This window comes from Sander lucioperca, chromosome 5, assembly GCF_008315115.2.
Source record: "Sander lucioperca isolate FBNREF2018 chromosome 5, SLUC_FBN_1.2, whole genome shotgun sequence".
NCBI lineage: Eukaryota > Metazoa > Chordata > Actinopteri > Perciformes > Percidae > Sander > Sander lucioperca.
In genome coordinates, this window is record NC_050177.1 from 5,068,999 (window position 1) to 5,086,498 (window position 17,500).

Here is a 17,500-nt window from a genome sequence, read left to right on the forward strand (position 1 = left end):
TTTACTGTAAACAGTACACAGGACTGTTACTGTAAAATAACTACAACAAGGTACTGTACTAATACAACATCCCTACTGTAATTAAATACAATACAATCATGTAAATTTACTGGAACTTGCCAGGAATTTCCTGTAATTTCACAGGATAGAATACTGTAAATATTACAGCAAAATGTTATATTTACGGCAACTCAGTAGCCAGGAATTTCCTGTAATTTTAGGGATTTCCTGTAATTTCACAGGACAGAATATTGTAAATATTACAATTAAATGTTGTAACTTGGATAAATGTCCTCTTTCAGACTTCTGCAAAGAAAAACAAAACACGTGGTATTTTTGTTGTTTTTTTATATTTTATTTTCTCTTAAAATTGGAGAAAACAGAGTGCACAATGCACAAACAATCATTCCTCATTATTTTGAGCAACAATCTTTAACATGTAAAATTCACTGTCCCTGTAAGATTATTTTAGTAACACATGGCTGAAACAAGCCTGGTTTTGTGTAAAAAATGTTATAACATTGCAATACAAAAATAGAAGCTTTCCATCTGCTATTACTGTACCAAACTGGTTGAACATGAGTTGTCAAACATATTTCAGAAATCTAAACATGAGTAATCTAACACATTAATCCAATATTGTGATCAAGTTTGCTTATAGACATGTCCCCTGCTCACTAATGTCCCCTACCCACCAATTCAAAATCCAGCAGTTTTCTCAAAAGTGTGCAAACTGGTGCGTTCAGCCCTCGTTTTTTCTCTGCCTTGCTGCCCGTCTGGGGATTTATGCCGCAAAAGGCTCTGAAAACAGGGAGAAAAAAACACACTTATCAGGTAACATTTAAGACTGATATGACATTGTCATAACCATGACATGAAACATTAAGGGATCTTTATGAATGAATGAATGTGTGTGTGTGTGTGTGTGTGTGTGTGTGTGTGTGTGTGTGTGTGTGTGTGTGTGTGTGTGTGTGTGTGTGTGTGTGTGTGTGAGAGAGTGACTGAGAGTCGGTGTAGGCTATATGAGTATGAGTGTGTCTGTGGCTTGGCACAATTCACTGATTTGCATTGGTGCGTCGATGCAAGGGTCTGCGATGCGAGTGCACCGGTTGGTGTGGTGTGCATCGGATAGAAATTGGGCTGAAACCGTGATGCATCTCCCTTTAAAAGCTTTGCATCGGTAAAATCTGATTTCCTATTTTATATAGGCCTGTATATTTTTAAATGATTATTTTCATTCAATTTACTTTTATAATTATCTCAGCCATTTCCCAAACGAGCAGACCATTAGATGCGGAGGGGTGGGTCTACTTTCAGGTCTAAATTCATGAGCATTGTTTACAAACAGAAAGATCTCTAATCTGTGATTCTAACACCCGAGCTACACGGGCCTTCGGGGGGTTTCTCCATGCATCACGCATCTGCGAGACAGACAAAACTTTAATCTTGTTGGATAGCTGCACGTTGTTATAGCTAGCGAACACAAGTCCCACCCTACTCTGCTTCTGATTGGCTAAACACGTTTTCTTTTTAAGTGAGAGCTGCCATTGGTTTTGGGGAACTCAAAATGATAAACCTTCCTGATTTCTATCCTGATGAAAATTTCTTCACAACCGTGTCTCGGCATGGAGATCCGGCACGGTACCGGAATACTTTAACCCCTGAGTGCCTGTGAGAGATTGAGTGAGTGTGTGTGTGCGATCGTCATCCCTCTCTCCCCATCCCATGCCTCTCCTCGCTCATCCCTTTCTCACTAAATTGGATAGCATAATTTGAGTTTTTTTCTTATACCTGTAAAGTAATGTGTAAAATCTGAAAATCTCAAAATGCGTAGTAATATGTTTTTGTATTTAGTGGGCCGGGCCGACTTACTGACATCCTTAACTCTAACAAAAATGTCAATTACAGAAAAGTCATAAACATTGATTAAGATCCCTTCATATATCAAGTCATTGCTATGATCGTTTTTATAACAGTGCCATGTTTAAACACACCTCTGGATGAATTCAAGTGTGCTTGCAGCTTCTGCCGGATATTGCAAGTTGAAGACATAGTAGGCAGCGAAGACTGCTGCCAATCCATGCAGGAGGTTGCTGTGAGGCCCCATCACACATGCTCCTTCCATGGACATAATCCACGTGTCTGCGCCGCGCAGTATTTCTCCTGAAACCCATTAACAATATGATAACTAAAAGCTGCACAACACACCTAACATGAATTCATTAATGTTCAAGTGGAGAAAGACTTGCACACCTCCACTTGATTATTATCTCCTTTGACCACCCTCCATTAAAGGATTAACTTCTGCAACATAAGGGAAGATTATACCTGGTACAACTAATCGAGGTGTGCTTGGCAGGGTGACAGCTCTCTCGATATCAGCAGCCGTAGCAGAGGGCTGGAGAATAAAAACCATAAGTTAACCATGGGTAAGTTGAGTAAACAACGACAAAGAAAACTTGCCCCAAAAGCTGTCATGTTCTACTCAACACCAAGGGGGAAATCAGCTTAAATTTATGGTGCCAAATGTAGAAACATCTGTACATGGCAAATATTTTTTTTTAAATATGGATGGCAATAAAACAGTGAATTAAAATTATTTTATGAACTACATGGCAGGAAGCAATGGCTAACCCATCAGAGTCTAGCCTGGATCAGACCACCGACTCCGCCCACTTCACTGAGTAGGCTCCATCTCGGGTCTGGATTCCCCATTCAGAGCAACGAATACAGCCAGACCGGAAGAATGTTAGCCCAATGAGTGGTGGGGGTGGATGGGACTAAACGTGATGAACCAATCAGCCGAGGGCCCTTTTTCAAGCAATGTCTGCCTGTGCGCTGACTGCCTCGGAGATCAGAGAATATCCATCGATTGAGGCAGATTTAGTAATAAACAGACGCTTCACTGGAATAACTGCTCTGAAACCAGAACAGTATTCTGCATGGATAACTTATTTAGAAGGGGTGAAGTTTTGGCTGTTCTCCAAACTGGCAATGGGAAAAGTCTTCTTTTGAAAAGGTATCTAAAGCCCTCCCCCTTCGTATGCACTTTGAATGAGACGGGTAGTTTCAGACCGAAGCTAGCGCTTCGGTCTGAAACTCAGGCTAATCAGAGTCTATGGAGTATTATATGGAGAATAACTTGTGCAAAGTGTCCATAGCAAAGGATGTGGCTGGTGACTGATTTCTGGTAATTAACAATTACAAAATAGCAGAACAGAGATGGGAGGAAGGGAATGGTTAATTTATGTATATGCACTGCAAGTTATACTCACATCAGCCGTAAGGAAGATACCATCCCCCTCCTTGAAGTGAGCAAGCAGGCACATGATGGTGCAGATAGCTTTGTTGCCACTCTCTTCATTGTAGGCTTCCAGAACCTTCCCCACTCCTGGTGTCTTCTGCTGTTGGAAGTACTCCATGATGTTCTGACTCCTGTTGTCTATGGCAGCTGGCAGCTTCTCCTGGATAGGAATTCCGGTCAGCTCAGTGAAATGCGAGAACAGGCCCTTCAAGGAGAAGAGAAAGGGCCAGTCGTCCTTCATTTTTGAGATGCTGTGTGGAGGGTCAGCATTGAGATCACAACGCTGGAGAATGTAGGTTCTCTGAAGCCATCTCTGAAGCGCTCCTCTCTCCACGCCTGACATTCCTGCCTATGGGTGGGGTGGGGAGGGGTCAAAAATTGAGATGCATCAATACTCAAAAATAAAATATAAGTTTGTTCCTCAGGATGCCTAGATATTAATTTCCACAATTCCTACCTGGGCATATAGCTGCTGCATCTGAGTCTTCATCTCTTGTAGGGTTTCTTCAGTCTCCCCTGAGGGGAGTTCTTGAGGTGCCCATCGGACACATCCATATTGATCAACAGGACCTCTTCCATTTGTCCTCGCCTGGGGATTGCTGTGCTTATTCTTCCTTAACCGTGCCAATGTGTTGTTTCGGTTGACGTGCTCGATTCTGGTTTTTACTTGCTGGACGAGCGATGCTCCAGCTGTATTTTCATCATCATCCACATCCCCAAAACATGTGGGGTACTTCTGTATTATATCGTTTACAACTTTCAAACAGATCCCTCTATTTGGATTCGCATTGTGCACCCTCATTTGATCAACAAGCTCTCTGACCATCGCTCTTCTGGCAGCAGGATTTGGTCTAGTAGAATTTGCGATGGCTGACTGGATCTCTGACGTCATCTTCTCCCAGTTAACCTTCAAGGATGCAAACAGAAAATGGTGAAAAAAGAGAGAAGGATACAAGGATATAAGCTTTTAAGGGTGCATTTATAGTCAATTTCAGCATCAGACTCAAAGGAAGCAGTGATAAGAAATCTAAGACATCTAAGAGGCCTGTCTGTAGCCAGTTGTAGAGAGTTCCACTCTCTCTCGCGCGCGCTTCCCATGTAGGCTAGGCATACGTCACCAACTTTATACCTCGCTGTGTAAGCAGGTTGAGTTGCAGTCCATCTGGAATAAATGTAATATTTAATATTTCGTGATATGGGGGAAATGGGCCTACGTGAAGCATTAATGTGCACAAAAGCATACCTAGGAGAGTTGTTCATATGTTCCTTACGGCCCCAGCATCCTACACGAACGCACCAAGGGATTCCAGATCATAGACAGGCTTCTCACTGCATCACTTTGAAAATGAAAACGAGGCTGAAGTTAACATGGCCGCGGCGTGAATAAGGCGAATCGGTCCAACAAAGTGGAATTCACCGAAGACAGTGGCTGATGTTTACATCATACCAATAATGTACAAAACGTAGCCTACCCAGCCCATTCTATTCCATTTATTATTGTTTTTATTTTTAACGTGTCCAATCTTATAACAAAATCTGAGCAAAACATCTTGCCATCGGTGCATCCCTAACGAGTAAAATAGAAATATATTTTAGGAATCGCCAAGGACTGACCCCCTCGGCCCACCTTAAAATGTACAGGCCATGGTGTGCGTGGAGAGGGCAGAGCTATTGGGTTGGACATTCGGGGTGTCTCAGGGGAGGAGAGTTGTGGACTTCCCACGGGGGACAGGGTTGAGGAGAGTTGTGGAGAGCCAGGAGACAGGGCTGAGAAGGGACCTGAAAAAATATTTACCATTAGACCCCTATGATCCAGACATACTATGGTATATTTAAACACCCATCATATTTTCTATAAAACTAAACAACTGTAGAAAGCCAACTGACAGCCAAGGTCACATCATGTGACGCTTCAAAAAACAAAAAAAAGGTGATTGGTGACCAGGTGGGAATTCCATTTGGCCATCGATGTTGCAACTTTCAGGGCACAAAACGAAAGTGGATTTCACAATCTGCCAAACACATCAGTTAATACATCACGCCACAATCATATCGTATAAAAAAATCACACCATCACCACAATCATATTGGAATACTTACACAATCCTAAATTCAAAGAACACATTAAGCTATATAACACAAAGCAGACTCAGGGCATAGTTCATGAAATAGGCTAGTAAGGCTACATAATCAATTCATTTTTACCGGCTATGATGGGGGTGGCTATGGCGGAGAGGCTATGATGGTGGAGCATGATGGGAGTGGCACCATAAAAGTAGTCTCCAGATCGCATAGTTAAGAGATTAGGGGTGCGTTCATAAATTATCTCTGTGCGCAGTTTCCGAACCGTCAAGAGTGTAGCAGAGCATGCTCGGAGTGAATTTACGAACACACCCTAGGTTTACGAGTTCAACTGTGAACATTCTGATGTGTAGCCTAATATACATAGAATTAAAAACAGTTAAATCATTAAAGAGGACGAAGGATAAAAGTGCCTTGTGTCCTGATAGACACACCATGCAGACGACCACCCCCATCCCAGAACCGCCCGTAGAACCCGTACCACCCAACCTACGGTTACCTTGAGATGAAAAGGCACGGAGGAGCTTTCTAGACTGGACCACACGGAGAAAGGGCAGAAGATTCTCTTCACTTAGAAGGCTCATGTCCTCCTTGTTCTCCACACCAAGTTCCTCCAGACCTGCCATCAAGGTAGTTAGTGTGTCTGCGGGGAGGTCCGGAAGGACTGCCAAGACAGCCCTCCTGAGCTCCTCCTGTGCTGCAGCCATGTCTCTGCAAAGGAGTGATGGAGACAGATCATTGTAATGTCACACATTGTGTAGGCTGGCAAAGGATAATAATCCAGTAGATCATCATGCCTCATGCAAACAAACTGCTCTTGGGGTGTCCCCAAAACACTATAGACCCCAATGTCCCTCAACTTAACAAAACAATATTTTTCTGAGACAAAGGACACCGAGCCATGGTGCACAATGACCAGCTCTATCTTGCCAACCTCCAACTCTTCTTCAGTTTTCCCCAGCAAAATAAACATGCCCTTTTTGTATGATGTGCCCTTCACCGTCACTGTGTGAGATGCTACTGTATCTTTAGATTCAAAATGCAAACCAACAACAGCCGCTCGGATTTTGTCGCTGTAGTCATTTACATAGAATGTCATCTCTTTATCCAGTAACACACTCGGCTGAAACATTTCACCTGCACTCAAGTATGCCTGGAAGAGCTGGTGTCTCTCTGCGACTGTCTTGCAGATGTTCTTGAAATTATGTAACTTTCTAGCACATCTTTTGAAGAATGTGTGCTTACTCTCAAACCTGAGAGTCCAAAGGCGAATTAGGGGACCAAAGTGGGTAATGAGCTCTGGATAATGAAGTAAATAGTGGTGTTTAGGCTTTAGGGGCTCATTTGGAAAGAGCTGCCTTCGAAAGTAGATATACTCCTCGATAAGTATTTTAAGATAAGCAACCTGATCTGTAGAGATTGCTGGTGCACAAATGAGCTCTACAATTTCTCTGAGTTGCAGCACAAGTTGCCAGGCAGCATTCTCGCATGGATTCCTAATCCTATCTCCTATCAGGAGAGGGAGCAAACGCAGGAAGCACCAGTTCTGAACTGCATGTCCACTAAGTCTTCTGCTACCTGGTGAAACATCGGCTGGTTTGTCCTGGGCATCATTTCCCTGATAGTTGAACTGATCTTTGCACCTGTTGAGTTGTGTATAGCTGAAATGTTTCTCCTCAACTAGATGACCAATCAACAAACTAAGGTCACAGGAAACAATGCCTTCAAACAGGTCATGGCCAAGACATGGGGGTAATCCAGGCTGGCAAACATGAAAGAAAGACAGTTGGTTAAAAGGAGAGTCTGATTTGATACCACATTCAGAATTTGTACCACTGTTTTCTAATTCTTGTAGATGATTCAGAAAAGACTGTTCTGTGCGCTTGTTGCCACATAATAATGGAGAACTCTCAAAACTTGATCTTTTTATATCACAATACCTGCAGAAGTAATGGCTCACACTAAAGTTCTCAACAAATCCGCCAATACTGTGAGACCCTAAATTGTCACCCGAAATAGCACACAGTCGACCTCTGACAATTTGGCCATTATTTATCTCGATGCCAGTCTCCTCAAGAGCTTTCAGGTCTTTAATGAGGGGCTCAAATACCTTGTCCATCCCAAAATATTTGAAGTCCTGCTCCTTACACAAGAGAACAAGCTGCATTTGATCTATGGATGATCTGTTATGAGGCAAAATATCTGTTAGAGTGAGATAAACTGCTAGAATCTTGTGTTTCTTTTTAGAAGAACCAAGTGGATTAACCACTTCAAATGCATCCTGATAAAGTATAAGACCAAGAGAAGATGGCTCCGCTTTAAATAACGGGTTGCACTGAGCTCCCTTCCCATCATTTACATCCTGGAAAATACCCTCTGATGATGGTTGGGAACGTGTTGCTGCATACTGTTCCTGCATGGACTTGCTTTTAAAAAGTGCAGCCAATGTTTCTTTAATAGGCACATACTGGGCAAACGATTCCTTACCTTTCTCATTGATACCTAATAACTGAGGCACCGGCTCAACATAATTAAAATGTTTTTTAAAAGCTGTCTTTCTTTTCTGGTCTGTGCTCAAAGGCCCACTGTTACAGGCTGTGAGGAGATCGTCTTTTCTCATTTCATCCATAATGTTACTAATTGTGGCCTCTGGGATTCCAAGGACAGTTAGTTTCTCACTCAAGGTATTAAGCAGATTTGTCAGACTGACATCGTGGACATCTTGATATCCCTCAATAATAGTTTGTATTGTAGTAGCCGGCAATAGTAGTTTAGCCTGAAGTTTTAGATAGAAAAGTGTGATATTCTGAAGAAAGAGGGATTCATCAACTGCAACAGGCACTTCTTGCTCATCATCAGAATAATTAACGTTAGATGGTTCACACTGACTCACTGATTCACTGACAACAGGTCTTCCGACATTAGAGGGGTTTTCTACGTGTTCAACACTGTCATTGCGGTGCTTCTTAGAACGATGGGATGCAAAACTCGACAAAACAGAGAACCTTCTATCACATCCTCTAAATGGGCATTCAATGTGTAATCCTTCACGCAAATGTGACCTCAAGTGACAAACTAGTAAAGATGATGTTTCACACCTTACTGCACAAAAGTCACATTGTATAGGAGTACATGGTCGCTGACTATTCCTCAAAGGCACATCTGCTTTGTGGTCTCTGTACATGTGAGCTTTAAGAACAGGAATTTTAACATACTGTCTGGAGCATTCAGGCACACCACACTGATATCTGTAATTAGCACTATTACTATGCAGCTTAATGTGCTGAGTAAACTCACAAACTCTATTAAATTCCTTTCCACACGTGCTAAACTTGCACAGAAACATGACTGTTGCTGTGTGAAACTCGCTAGCAGCTAGCTAGTTGGCTGCTGGTTGAGCTCACCCTCACAACACGTGGTGGGTGTCTGAAAACGTTCAGCAAAACGGACAAAAAACAAGATAGAAATATATAAGATAATGTTATAAAATCTATTCTTGATTTAAAAGTTATAAGAAGATAGCAAACATACAAGCTACCTTTTAAACTAACAGCTAACTAGCTAACCAACTAACACTGACAGGAGAGCTAGCTAGTTGGCTGCTGGTTGAACTCACCCTCACAACACGTGGTGGGTGTCTGAAAATGTTCGCCAAAACGGACAAAAAAACAAGATAGAAATAAATAGGATAAGGTTATAAAATCTATTCTTGATATAGGCTTTCAAAATTATAAGATGATAGCAAACATACAAGCTAGCTACAGTTTTTAAACTAACAACTAACCAACTAGCTCTGACAGGAGGCAGACGTGACGTTCTTCTCAGAAGTCAAGAGCGCAATGAAAATCTTTCCACAGAACACCGGACTTTGAGCAAGCGAAGAAAACTGAGAAGAGACCTTTTTACGACAAGCACTTGGAACCAATTTTTCTAAGATGCACGTGCGCAGTTCAGTTTAAGATTTGACACATTAGCTAGCTATATTTCAAACAGAATGACAGTCGAGCTAGCTAGCCAATCAATCCAACCAGTGAAAGAACCACGTTGACGTTACTTCAGGCAGATAAAAATAGCCTCAACTTGTGATGAACAAGCTAGCTAACGTTAGCAACTACCGGTACAAACCTGATTTCAATGTAGTGATGGAGGAAGAGGCGCGTTAGCTCACGTTATCTACCTTATCGTAAAAGCACCTATTTCCAATTTAGCTAGCTAGCTAAACCACAAGGGGAGAGCTGACTTTATGTTAGTTAATCAAAGCAGACAAAACCATCACCACCCACTCAGATAAGCAGAACTAATAACGTTATATCTATGATATAAACATACATATGTTAGGCTAACAGTAAGTTACATAACGTTAAGTTACCTTCCTCCCAGAATGTTTGCTTCTTCTTTTTTCTTCTTGTTGAATGTTTGCTTCGTCCCAGAATGTTCGTTTAGAATTAACCGCTTAAAAATTCAAACTTCAGACCGCAGCGATCCCATGATGCAACGCGGTGGCTGTAAAACCAGTGTAAACTCCGCTTGTACAGTGAAGTTACAATAATAATACAGGACTGTCCATAAATTTCCCATGATGCATTGCCACTTACAGTAAAAACACAAATACAATACATTGTTGTAAGATTTACTGTAGAAATTACATCAATTGCTAACAGTGTATCTTGCAGATAGGTTTCAGTGTGTAAGAGTGGGTAATGAAACATCACCCTTTATGATCAATGAGATGGGTGTGCCCCAAGGTTGTATTTTAGGACCTCTGTTATTTAGCTTATATGTAAATGACTTACCATCAATTTGTACAGGGTGTGAAGTCCAGATGTATGCAGATGATACTATAATATACGTCCATGCAAAAACTAAAAAAGAAGTAATTCGTAAACTTAATTTAGCAATGGAAAATGTAACTACATAGCTTCAAGATTCTCACCTGTGTCTAAATGCTAAGAAAACTGTTTGTATGTTTTTTTCTAAGACACACTCTAAAGCAGATTGTGACCACAAAATCTATGTGTCTGGTGAGAATATTAAAGTTGTCTCTCATGTCAAATATCTTGGTATCATCCTTGACTCCAACTTGTCTTTCAAAAAACACGTGAAAAAAGTAATCCGAATAACTAATTTTAATAATTTAGACTGTTTATTGATCCCCAGTGGGGAGATTACAATTTACACTCTGTTTGTTAGAAATCACTACACACAGGCCTGAAATACACACACACACACACACACATGCTCAGGACCTATTCATGCACTAATGGAGAGATGTCAGAGTGAGGGGGCTGCCAGTGCTGGACCAGCGCCCTGAGCGGTTGGGGGGGTACGGTGCCTTGCTCAAGAGCACCTGGCAGTGCCCAGGAGGTGAGCTGGCATCTCTCCAGCTACCAATCCACACTCTGTACTTTGGTCCGTACTGGGACTTGAACCTGCGACCCTCCGGTTCTCAACCCAACTCCCTACGGACTGAGCTACTAACAATATAGCCAATTTTAGATATAGATAGATAGAGATTCAATGATTATCCCTCATCTACTATATTGTATGACAAGCTGGATGCAAGCAAAAGATACAACCCTTAAGCCTGTTCTTTCTCTGTATAAACAGGCCCTCAAAGTGCTAGACAGAAAACACAATACTTATCATTATTGTAAAATTCTTAACAAACATGGCATCCTTAGCTGGGAAAATCTAAGTAAATACAATGACATCTGCCTAATGTTTAAAATCTTAAATGGCAAAGCTCCTCCACCGCTCAATAATTTTATAAAACAAAAATATTCTAACAATAGAACTACTCGGTCTGTTCTGAGAGGGGACTGTGTAACCCCTTACAGGTCCAGCTCCTTCAGTCAATCGTGTTTTTCTGTTAGAGCCTCTAATAGGTGGAACACTTTACCAAATGAAATAAGAAACTGCACCACCTACCATCATTTCACACAAAGTCTCAAGGCCTGGCTCTTGCATAGTCAGAGTTGTGAACATTTTTAAACCAGTAATTTTTTATATTATTGTTGTTATTACTGATAAACTGCTGCTAACATGTTTGATGTGTTGATATCTTGCCCTGTATCAAGTTTAACTCGCCCAGTATTTTTTCTTGGGGATGTATGAAAAATTAAATTGTATTTTAAATATTTTACCATCTTAACAATCAGTGTAATATTAACGCATACCTAACGACTGATGTAGCCTAGTATCATCTTTTCATTACTGCTGTTACAGCTTTGCATGGTTGAGCGGTGTTAGGAGATGGGTTAGGTCTATGTTACTATGTGTTCTGATGTTTGCATGGCTCCCTATGCTGAAGGTGGATACTGTTTGATGTGTAGCTGTGCTGGGGTTTTGATGCTTCCTGTGGCTCTGCATGGCAAGCTGAGAAAGCTTTTCTGTTGTTTTAGCTGTCTGTATGGTGTCTTGTTGACTCTTGCTTGTGTAGTTTAATCTGTACTAATGTCTCGTTGATTTTCTGTCTGTGTAGTTTAACCTGCACTAAAATCTTGCTGCTTCTTGCTGCTCTGGTCTAAAATCATCTGACCAAAGGACTATAGTTGACAATTAGCCGGCTGGCTAACACTGGCACATTTACAGAAATGTTGATTAATGTGTGTTGTCCTTTATAATAAATAAATACAAAAAAGGGGACATCTGCTCCCCTCTTTAAAGCCCTGAGTTAGGAGCCAAACACCCCCCGACCTCCTTCACGCTCTTACACAGCAGCCGTCAACGTGCTGCTGACAGTAATATTCACATGGAATACATACCAATTACAGGCTTTACTTTACGTAGCTGCATACTGTTTACGAATGCTTCACGAGAACAGGCTGGTTGCCAAACTGTTACGGTGTATTTGGGGCGGGACGTTGGAGGTTCCAGCTGCAGATATCTGGGACTGAGTTTGCGTTAATCTGGGTGTTTTAGTGTTTTAAGCCCCCAATGTTGTCTTCCAGGCAGCGCTGCCTGGAAGGCACTAGGATTAGGCAATGGTTAGGGTTAAAACACAATGCCCGGGATGGGCGCTGCGAGGGGCACGGGCACAAGGGGACCACTGGTGTGATTAAAACACTTAAAAACCTCCTTAAAAAACGAGTTTGGTTATATAAAAGCTGTTCATAAGAAGGCTAAATATTAAATTAAAAGAACCACTGGACAGGACAGACATAAGGCGAGAATACAACTTTAAATAAAAGGTCACCTCCACATCTGCCCTGGCCTCTCTCCTGGAGCAACCTGGTCTCACGCCTTCACAGTTCGTGAAATGGTCACGTTATTTTGATTTATTGATTCGTGTACAGGTCACGATTTTCAAACGTGACCATTTCACAAACTGCGAAACGGTGAAAGTCCTGTATTATTTGACCCATCCATCCACCCCCCCCCGACCAACCTCCCCGCATGGATTTCCGCCTTATCAATACTACTCGCTACCGTAATCGTTCTGTGATCACGAAATATGCTTCCCATTGAAATACATTACTTTAAAATTCGTGCTCACCACACGAAAATAACGACATTAACGTGTTCAGTACACCAATCAATAGATTCAACAACGTGACCATTTCACGAACTGCCGTGAGACTGGGCTACATGGAGACATTACAAAATAAATAAAAAAATGTATATATATATATAGTTATGAAAATAAATGCCCCAGTGTCGTACTACAAAAAAATAAAATGTCTATCCCAATCTATTTCCACATAAAAAGGACTAAAAACATTTAAAAAGTCTAAAATCCTATCTGAGGGCGTTTTCACACATACCTCATTTGGTCCGGATTTTCGGACTTTTCAGTTTGATCCGAACCAAAATTAGAGGTGTGAAACCTCCCCCGGACCACGGTCCGGATCAAAAGACCAAATTTTGGTCCGACCAAAAGAGGTGGTCTCGGTCCGGACCAAACTGAACCATGGTCCGGTTCGTTTACAGTGTGAAAGCATTTTTTGGATGGTTCGGACTTTCGGACCAAATACAAGAAGCTCTGGCAGGCTCTCCTTGTGTTACAGGACCGGGGAATAGCTCCTTTAAGGAATAGCTCGGTGCTTAGTGTGGAGGCTACATGAGAGAGTGAGAGTGACGGTGAATGAGCTCAGAGCAGACAGCTGTCGGCTATCAGAGCAGAGAATACATCAGCAGTTTATTTGTTAAGTGGTAGTAAATGTACAGTGTAGGTTTCCGTTTGTCTCTGAATAAATTCTCCAGAAAGTTCCAGTGTCTTGCTTCTCAACATCACAACAAAACAAAAAGAGCCGCAGCAGTAGAGCAGAGCAGCAGTCAGCTGAAAAAACTCCGACCCAGAGAGAGGAGACGAGAGGACGGGGAAGCCTGTCTACAAACCAATCAATTATAAGTATCTGGAGACGCAGCTCACGTATGTGATGACGGCAGGACGTAGTTTTGTCACGTTTAGATCTTTTGTGCGCTTGCATAACTGCAGTGTGAAACCAAAACTTACCGGATCAAATGTTACAATGGAACAAAAACATGAACCTTGGTCCGGACCTTGGTTCGGACTTTCATGTGTGAAAACGCCCTTAATTACTTGCCCTTGAGGTTAAAAAGTACACATACCATTAAAAATGTGTAATAAGTGCTGAGGTTTAAAAGTGCTTAAAAAGTAGAAGTGCCACACAATAAATAACCATAAATAATTTAAAATACATCATAGTAGGGCTGTGTATTGGCAAGAATCGATACGTGGGTCACGATTCAATATATTGCAATATATTTCGATACTGTGCGTAAGGCGATATATTGGGATTTTTTTTAAATTATAATTTTAGAAAAAATAATATTTAGAATCAAACTGCCAGTTTGGGATAGTGGTTCAAAGGTTCTTAGTGAGCTAATGTTTATATGCTAAAGTAGGCCAAAGTTCAGCCATAGCTACGTTGTTAGCTTCAAAAATCGTCCAAAAATCATCCAAAAAACATCATAAAAGCATAAAAAAATGTGTCCAGAAAAGCGTTAATTGTCAAAAAATCGTCAAAAAATCGTCAAAAAATTATCAAAGATTTGTCAAAAAATCATCAAAAAATTGTCAAGAAATTGTCAAAAAATTGTCAAAATATCATCAAAAAATTGTCAAAAAATCGTCAAAAATTGTCAAAAAATTGTCAAAAAATTGTCAAAAAATTGTCAAAGATTTTTCAAAAATTATCAAAAAATCATCAAAAAAAATGTCAAAAACATGTCAAAAAAATGTCAAAAAATTGTCAAAAAAAATAATCCAAAAATCGTCCGAAAAACATCATAAAGGCGTCAAAAAAATGTCCAAAAAAGTGTCTAAAAAGCGTCAGAAAAGCATCAGAAAAGAGTCTAAAAAACATTAAAACTGCTAGGCACTGCTAGGCAAGGACACTAGTGGTGCGTCTCCGCATAGCCATCTAGCAGTAGGGGGTTTAGAGTGCCCATATTATGAAGAAAATCACTTTTTCTGGGATTTGGGGAGTTATTTTGTGTCTCTGGTGCTTCCACATGCATACAAACTTTGAAAAAAAAAAATTGCATCCATGCTGTTTAGAGTGAGATACGGTTTCTGAATGTGTCCTGCCTTCAGTCTCTGGGTGAGCTGGTCAAAATCTGCACGGCTTTCTACGTCACTAGCCGAGACGAGGGGCCTAGGGGGCTAACCGTTAGCATGCTAGCTCGTTCTCAATGGCAGAACACTGCTACAACACACACACAAATTCACCCTAATCTACAAAATAAATTGTATAGAACTACTTCCATGTCCCTGTGCTGCAGGTATTCCACACAAAGTTGGAAGTGCGCCCTCATTTAGAAGAAGTCTCCCGGCTAATCCTGCCTTGTACTACTGAAGTTGGAGAAACAGCTAGCTAGCTCATGTAGTCCTTACCTAGCTACTGAGCATGTGATCTTACCTAGCTACTGAGCATGTAGTCCTTACCTAGCTACTGAGCATGTGGTCCTTACCTAGTGTTACGGCTGCCGGCAACACCCTCATGTGTGTGGTATATTGGAGAATGATATGAGATGCAAAGCAGGCTGTGCCATCCCGTGATGTTGATTGGAGGGACCAGGAAAGCCCCGCCTAGTGCCTGGAGAAGGGAGCTGCTGATTGGTGTGGCAGGCCACCACCTGACTGGCCAATCGAGAGGAATCAATCAACTCTGCCTCCAGCTTAAAGAGCCTAATTGTTTGCAGCTGAGGGCAGGTGCCAGACCAGACTTTGTAGAGAAACTGTTTGAGAGTGTGAGGACGTGGGCCTAGGAGTAAGATCTAAAAACTGATATCCTTCCTGCACGTAGTCAATTTGTGTTGTATTAGTCACACTAGGATCAGGGGTGCTGTGAGTATTGTTTTGTGTTAACCAAGTATTTAAGTTAGAGAGGTGTTTTGTTTAATCTTTCGTTTTCATTTAGATTTAGAAATAGTCTTCCTTTTTGAAGATCTCCTTTTGTTATATTCTGTTTTTGTTTTCCGCAGCACCCATCGGCCCACTTGTCCTTTTGTTTGAGCACTGTTTGTTGTCATTTGCCCTATTCAAAATAAATTTCCTTTCAAATACCAATTACATCTGGTTTTATGTTTATGTCCTGATACCCCTAGCTTAAGGACGTAACACTAGCTACTGAGCATGTGATCTTACCTAGCTACTGAGCATGTGATCTTACCTAGCTACTGAGCATGTAGTCATTACCTAGCTACTGAGCATGTGATCTTACCTAGCTACTGAGCATGTAGTCTTACCTAGCTACTGAGCATGTGATCTTACCTAGCTACTGAGCATGTGCAACTCCCAACAAAGATGTTACAGCAGTGAGAGGTCTCACTCTGTAGCTAAAACAGAGACCTGAACACAGGGTGAAAAGAGGAGCTGCAGCAATGTGCAGTACAACTAAAATATGGTGTTTCTTTGAAAATTAAACCATGTAAACCTATTCTGGTACAACCTCAAAATACAATTATGAACCTGAAAATGAGCAGAATATGAGCACTTTAAATTACATTTAAAAAATTACATAGATTTTGCCTTTATGAAAATCAATACAGTATTGCAAAATAAAATATCGCGATACACATGAGTACTCGATTTTTATCTTACACCCCTACATCATCGAATAAAGCCACACTGTTAGGGTTAGGTACCTTAAAGTCGGCGTTGGGGGCTTAAAACCCCATCGAGCATTAATCTGCCTATCAGATCAACCGATCCTAGTTACCTAGTGCTCTCCAGCAGCTTATAAGATGTCTAACACTCATCTGTGCTTTCAGGGTTCGGCTGAGAACGTCATCCCAGCTGCTAATGAAGGTAAATACAGTTAGCATTGTTATTAAAGGAGGGAACGGTTTGGGCGTGTGAGTGTGTGGAAACCTTGTTTATGTGAAGTTGCTGTACATCCACTTAGCAGCCAGATGTGCTTTCATATGCTGAGGTTATAGAAAGTGTGTTCCAGCTTTCCTCCCACTGTTTGTTCTCCAGAGGAAGGAATTTTAACGGGACATTTTCTTTACATCAATCCTCTGGCAGAGTACATTGCACTCTGGGTTGGATACATTTCCGTTACGTTTAGATTAAGGGAGCTGGCTCCTATGATGTGTTTTAAAGTCGTTCCAAACAGCCACACTGAGAGATGGTGGGTGGGATGTCAGATCACTTCCCCTCAGCTGTTATCTCTGATCTTTAATCTCACATGTTTACAATCATAATTTTCTCTGGAAGGTTTGCAGATGTACCTGAAAGTTTCCCCACATCCTGCTTCACATTCAAACACACACTCGTACAGCAAACGTTACCCAATCTCCAGTTGAAAGCAAGGACGTAAAAACGCATAAAATGCCTAAAAAACCTGTAAAAAAAACAGTCAAAAAACATCACGAAAGCATCAAAAACTGGCTCCTATGATGTGTTTAAAGTCGTTCCAAACAGCCACACTCATTGGCGCGGGAAGCTGTAGCACCCTTTGTTGGCAAACTGCGATGACACAACCCGGTCACGTTATTTTTAGGGCTGTCAAAATAACGCGTTAATTTCGATTAATTAATCTGAGAAAAAGTAACGTAGATTGACGTTTGACCCGGAGCTGTTCTAGCCACCATTGGACTGTAAAATGAAGGAGGGAGACGAGAACTTGTAAAAATACTTGTAAA

General features: G+C 41.3%; 1 protein-coding gene and 1 pseudogene across 1 annotated transcript; both read right to left on the minus strand.

Moving 5' to 3' along the window:
- Positions 1–17,500, minus strand: part of LOC118495060 — a 1,111,612-nt pseudogene that overhangs the window by 968,719 nt on the left and 125,393 nt on the right.
- LOC116058986 lies at positions 453–6,227 on the minus strand. The gene is made up of 7 exons (XM_031311991.2): positions 5,886–6,227; positions 4,932–5,083; positions 3,762–4,211; positions 3,276–3,653; positions 2,329–2,398; positions 1,995–2,163; positions 453–801 (listed from the first exon to the last, which is right to left on the minus strand). Exons 1-7 carry the CDS (start codon positions 6,091–6,093, stop codon positions 678–680), a joined length of 1,551 nt encoding a protein of 516 aa, XP_031167851.2. The 5' UTR covers positions 6,094–6,227; the 3' UTR covers positions 453–677.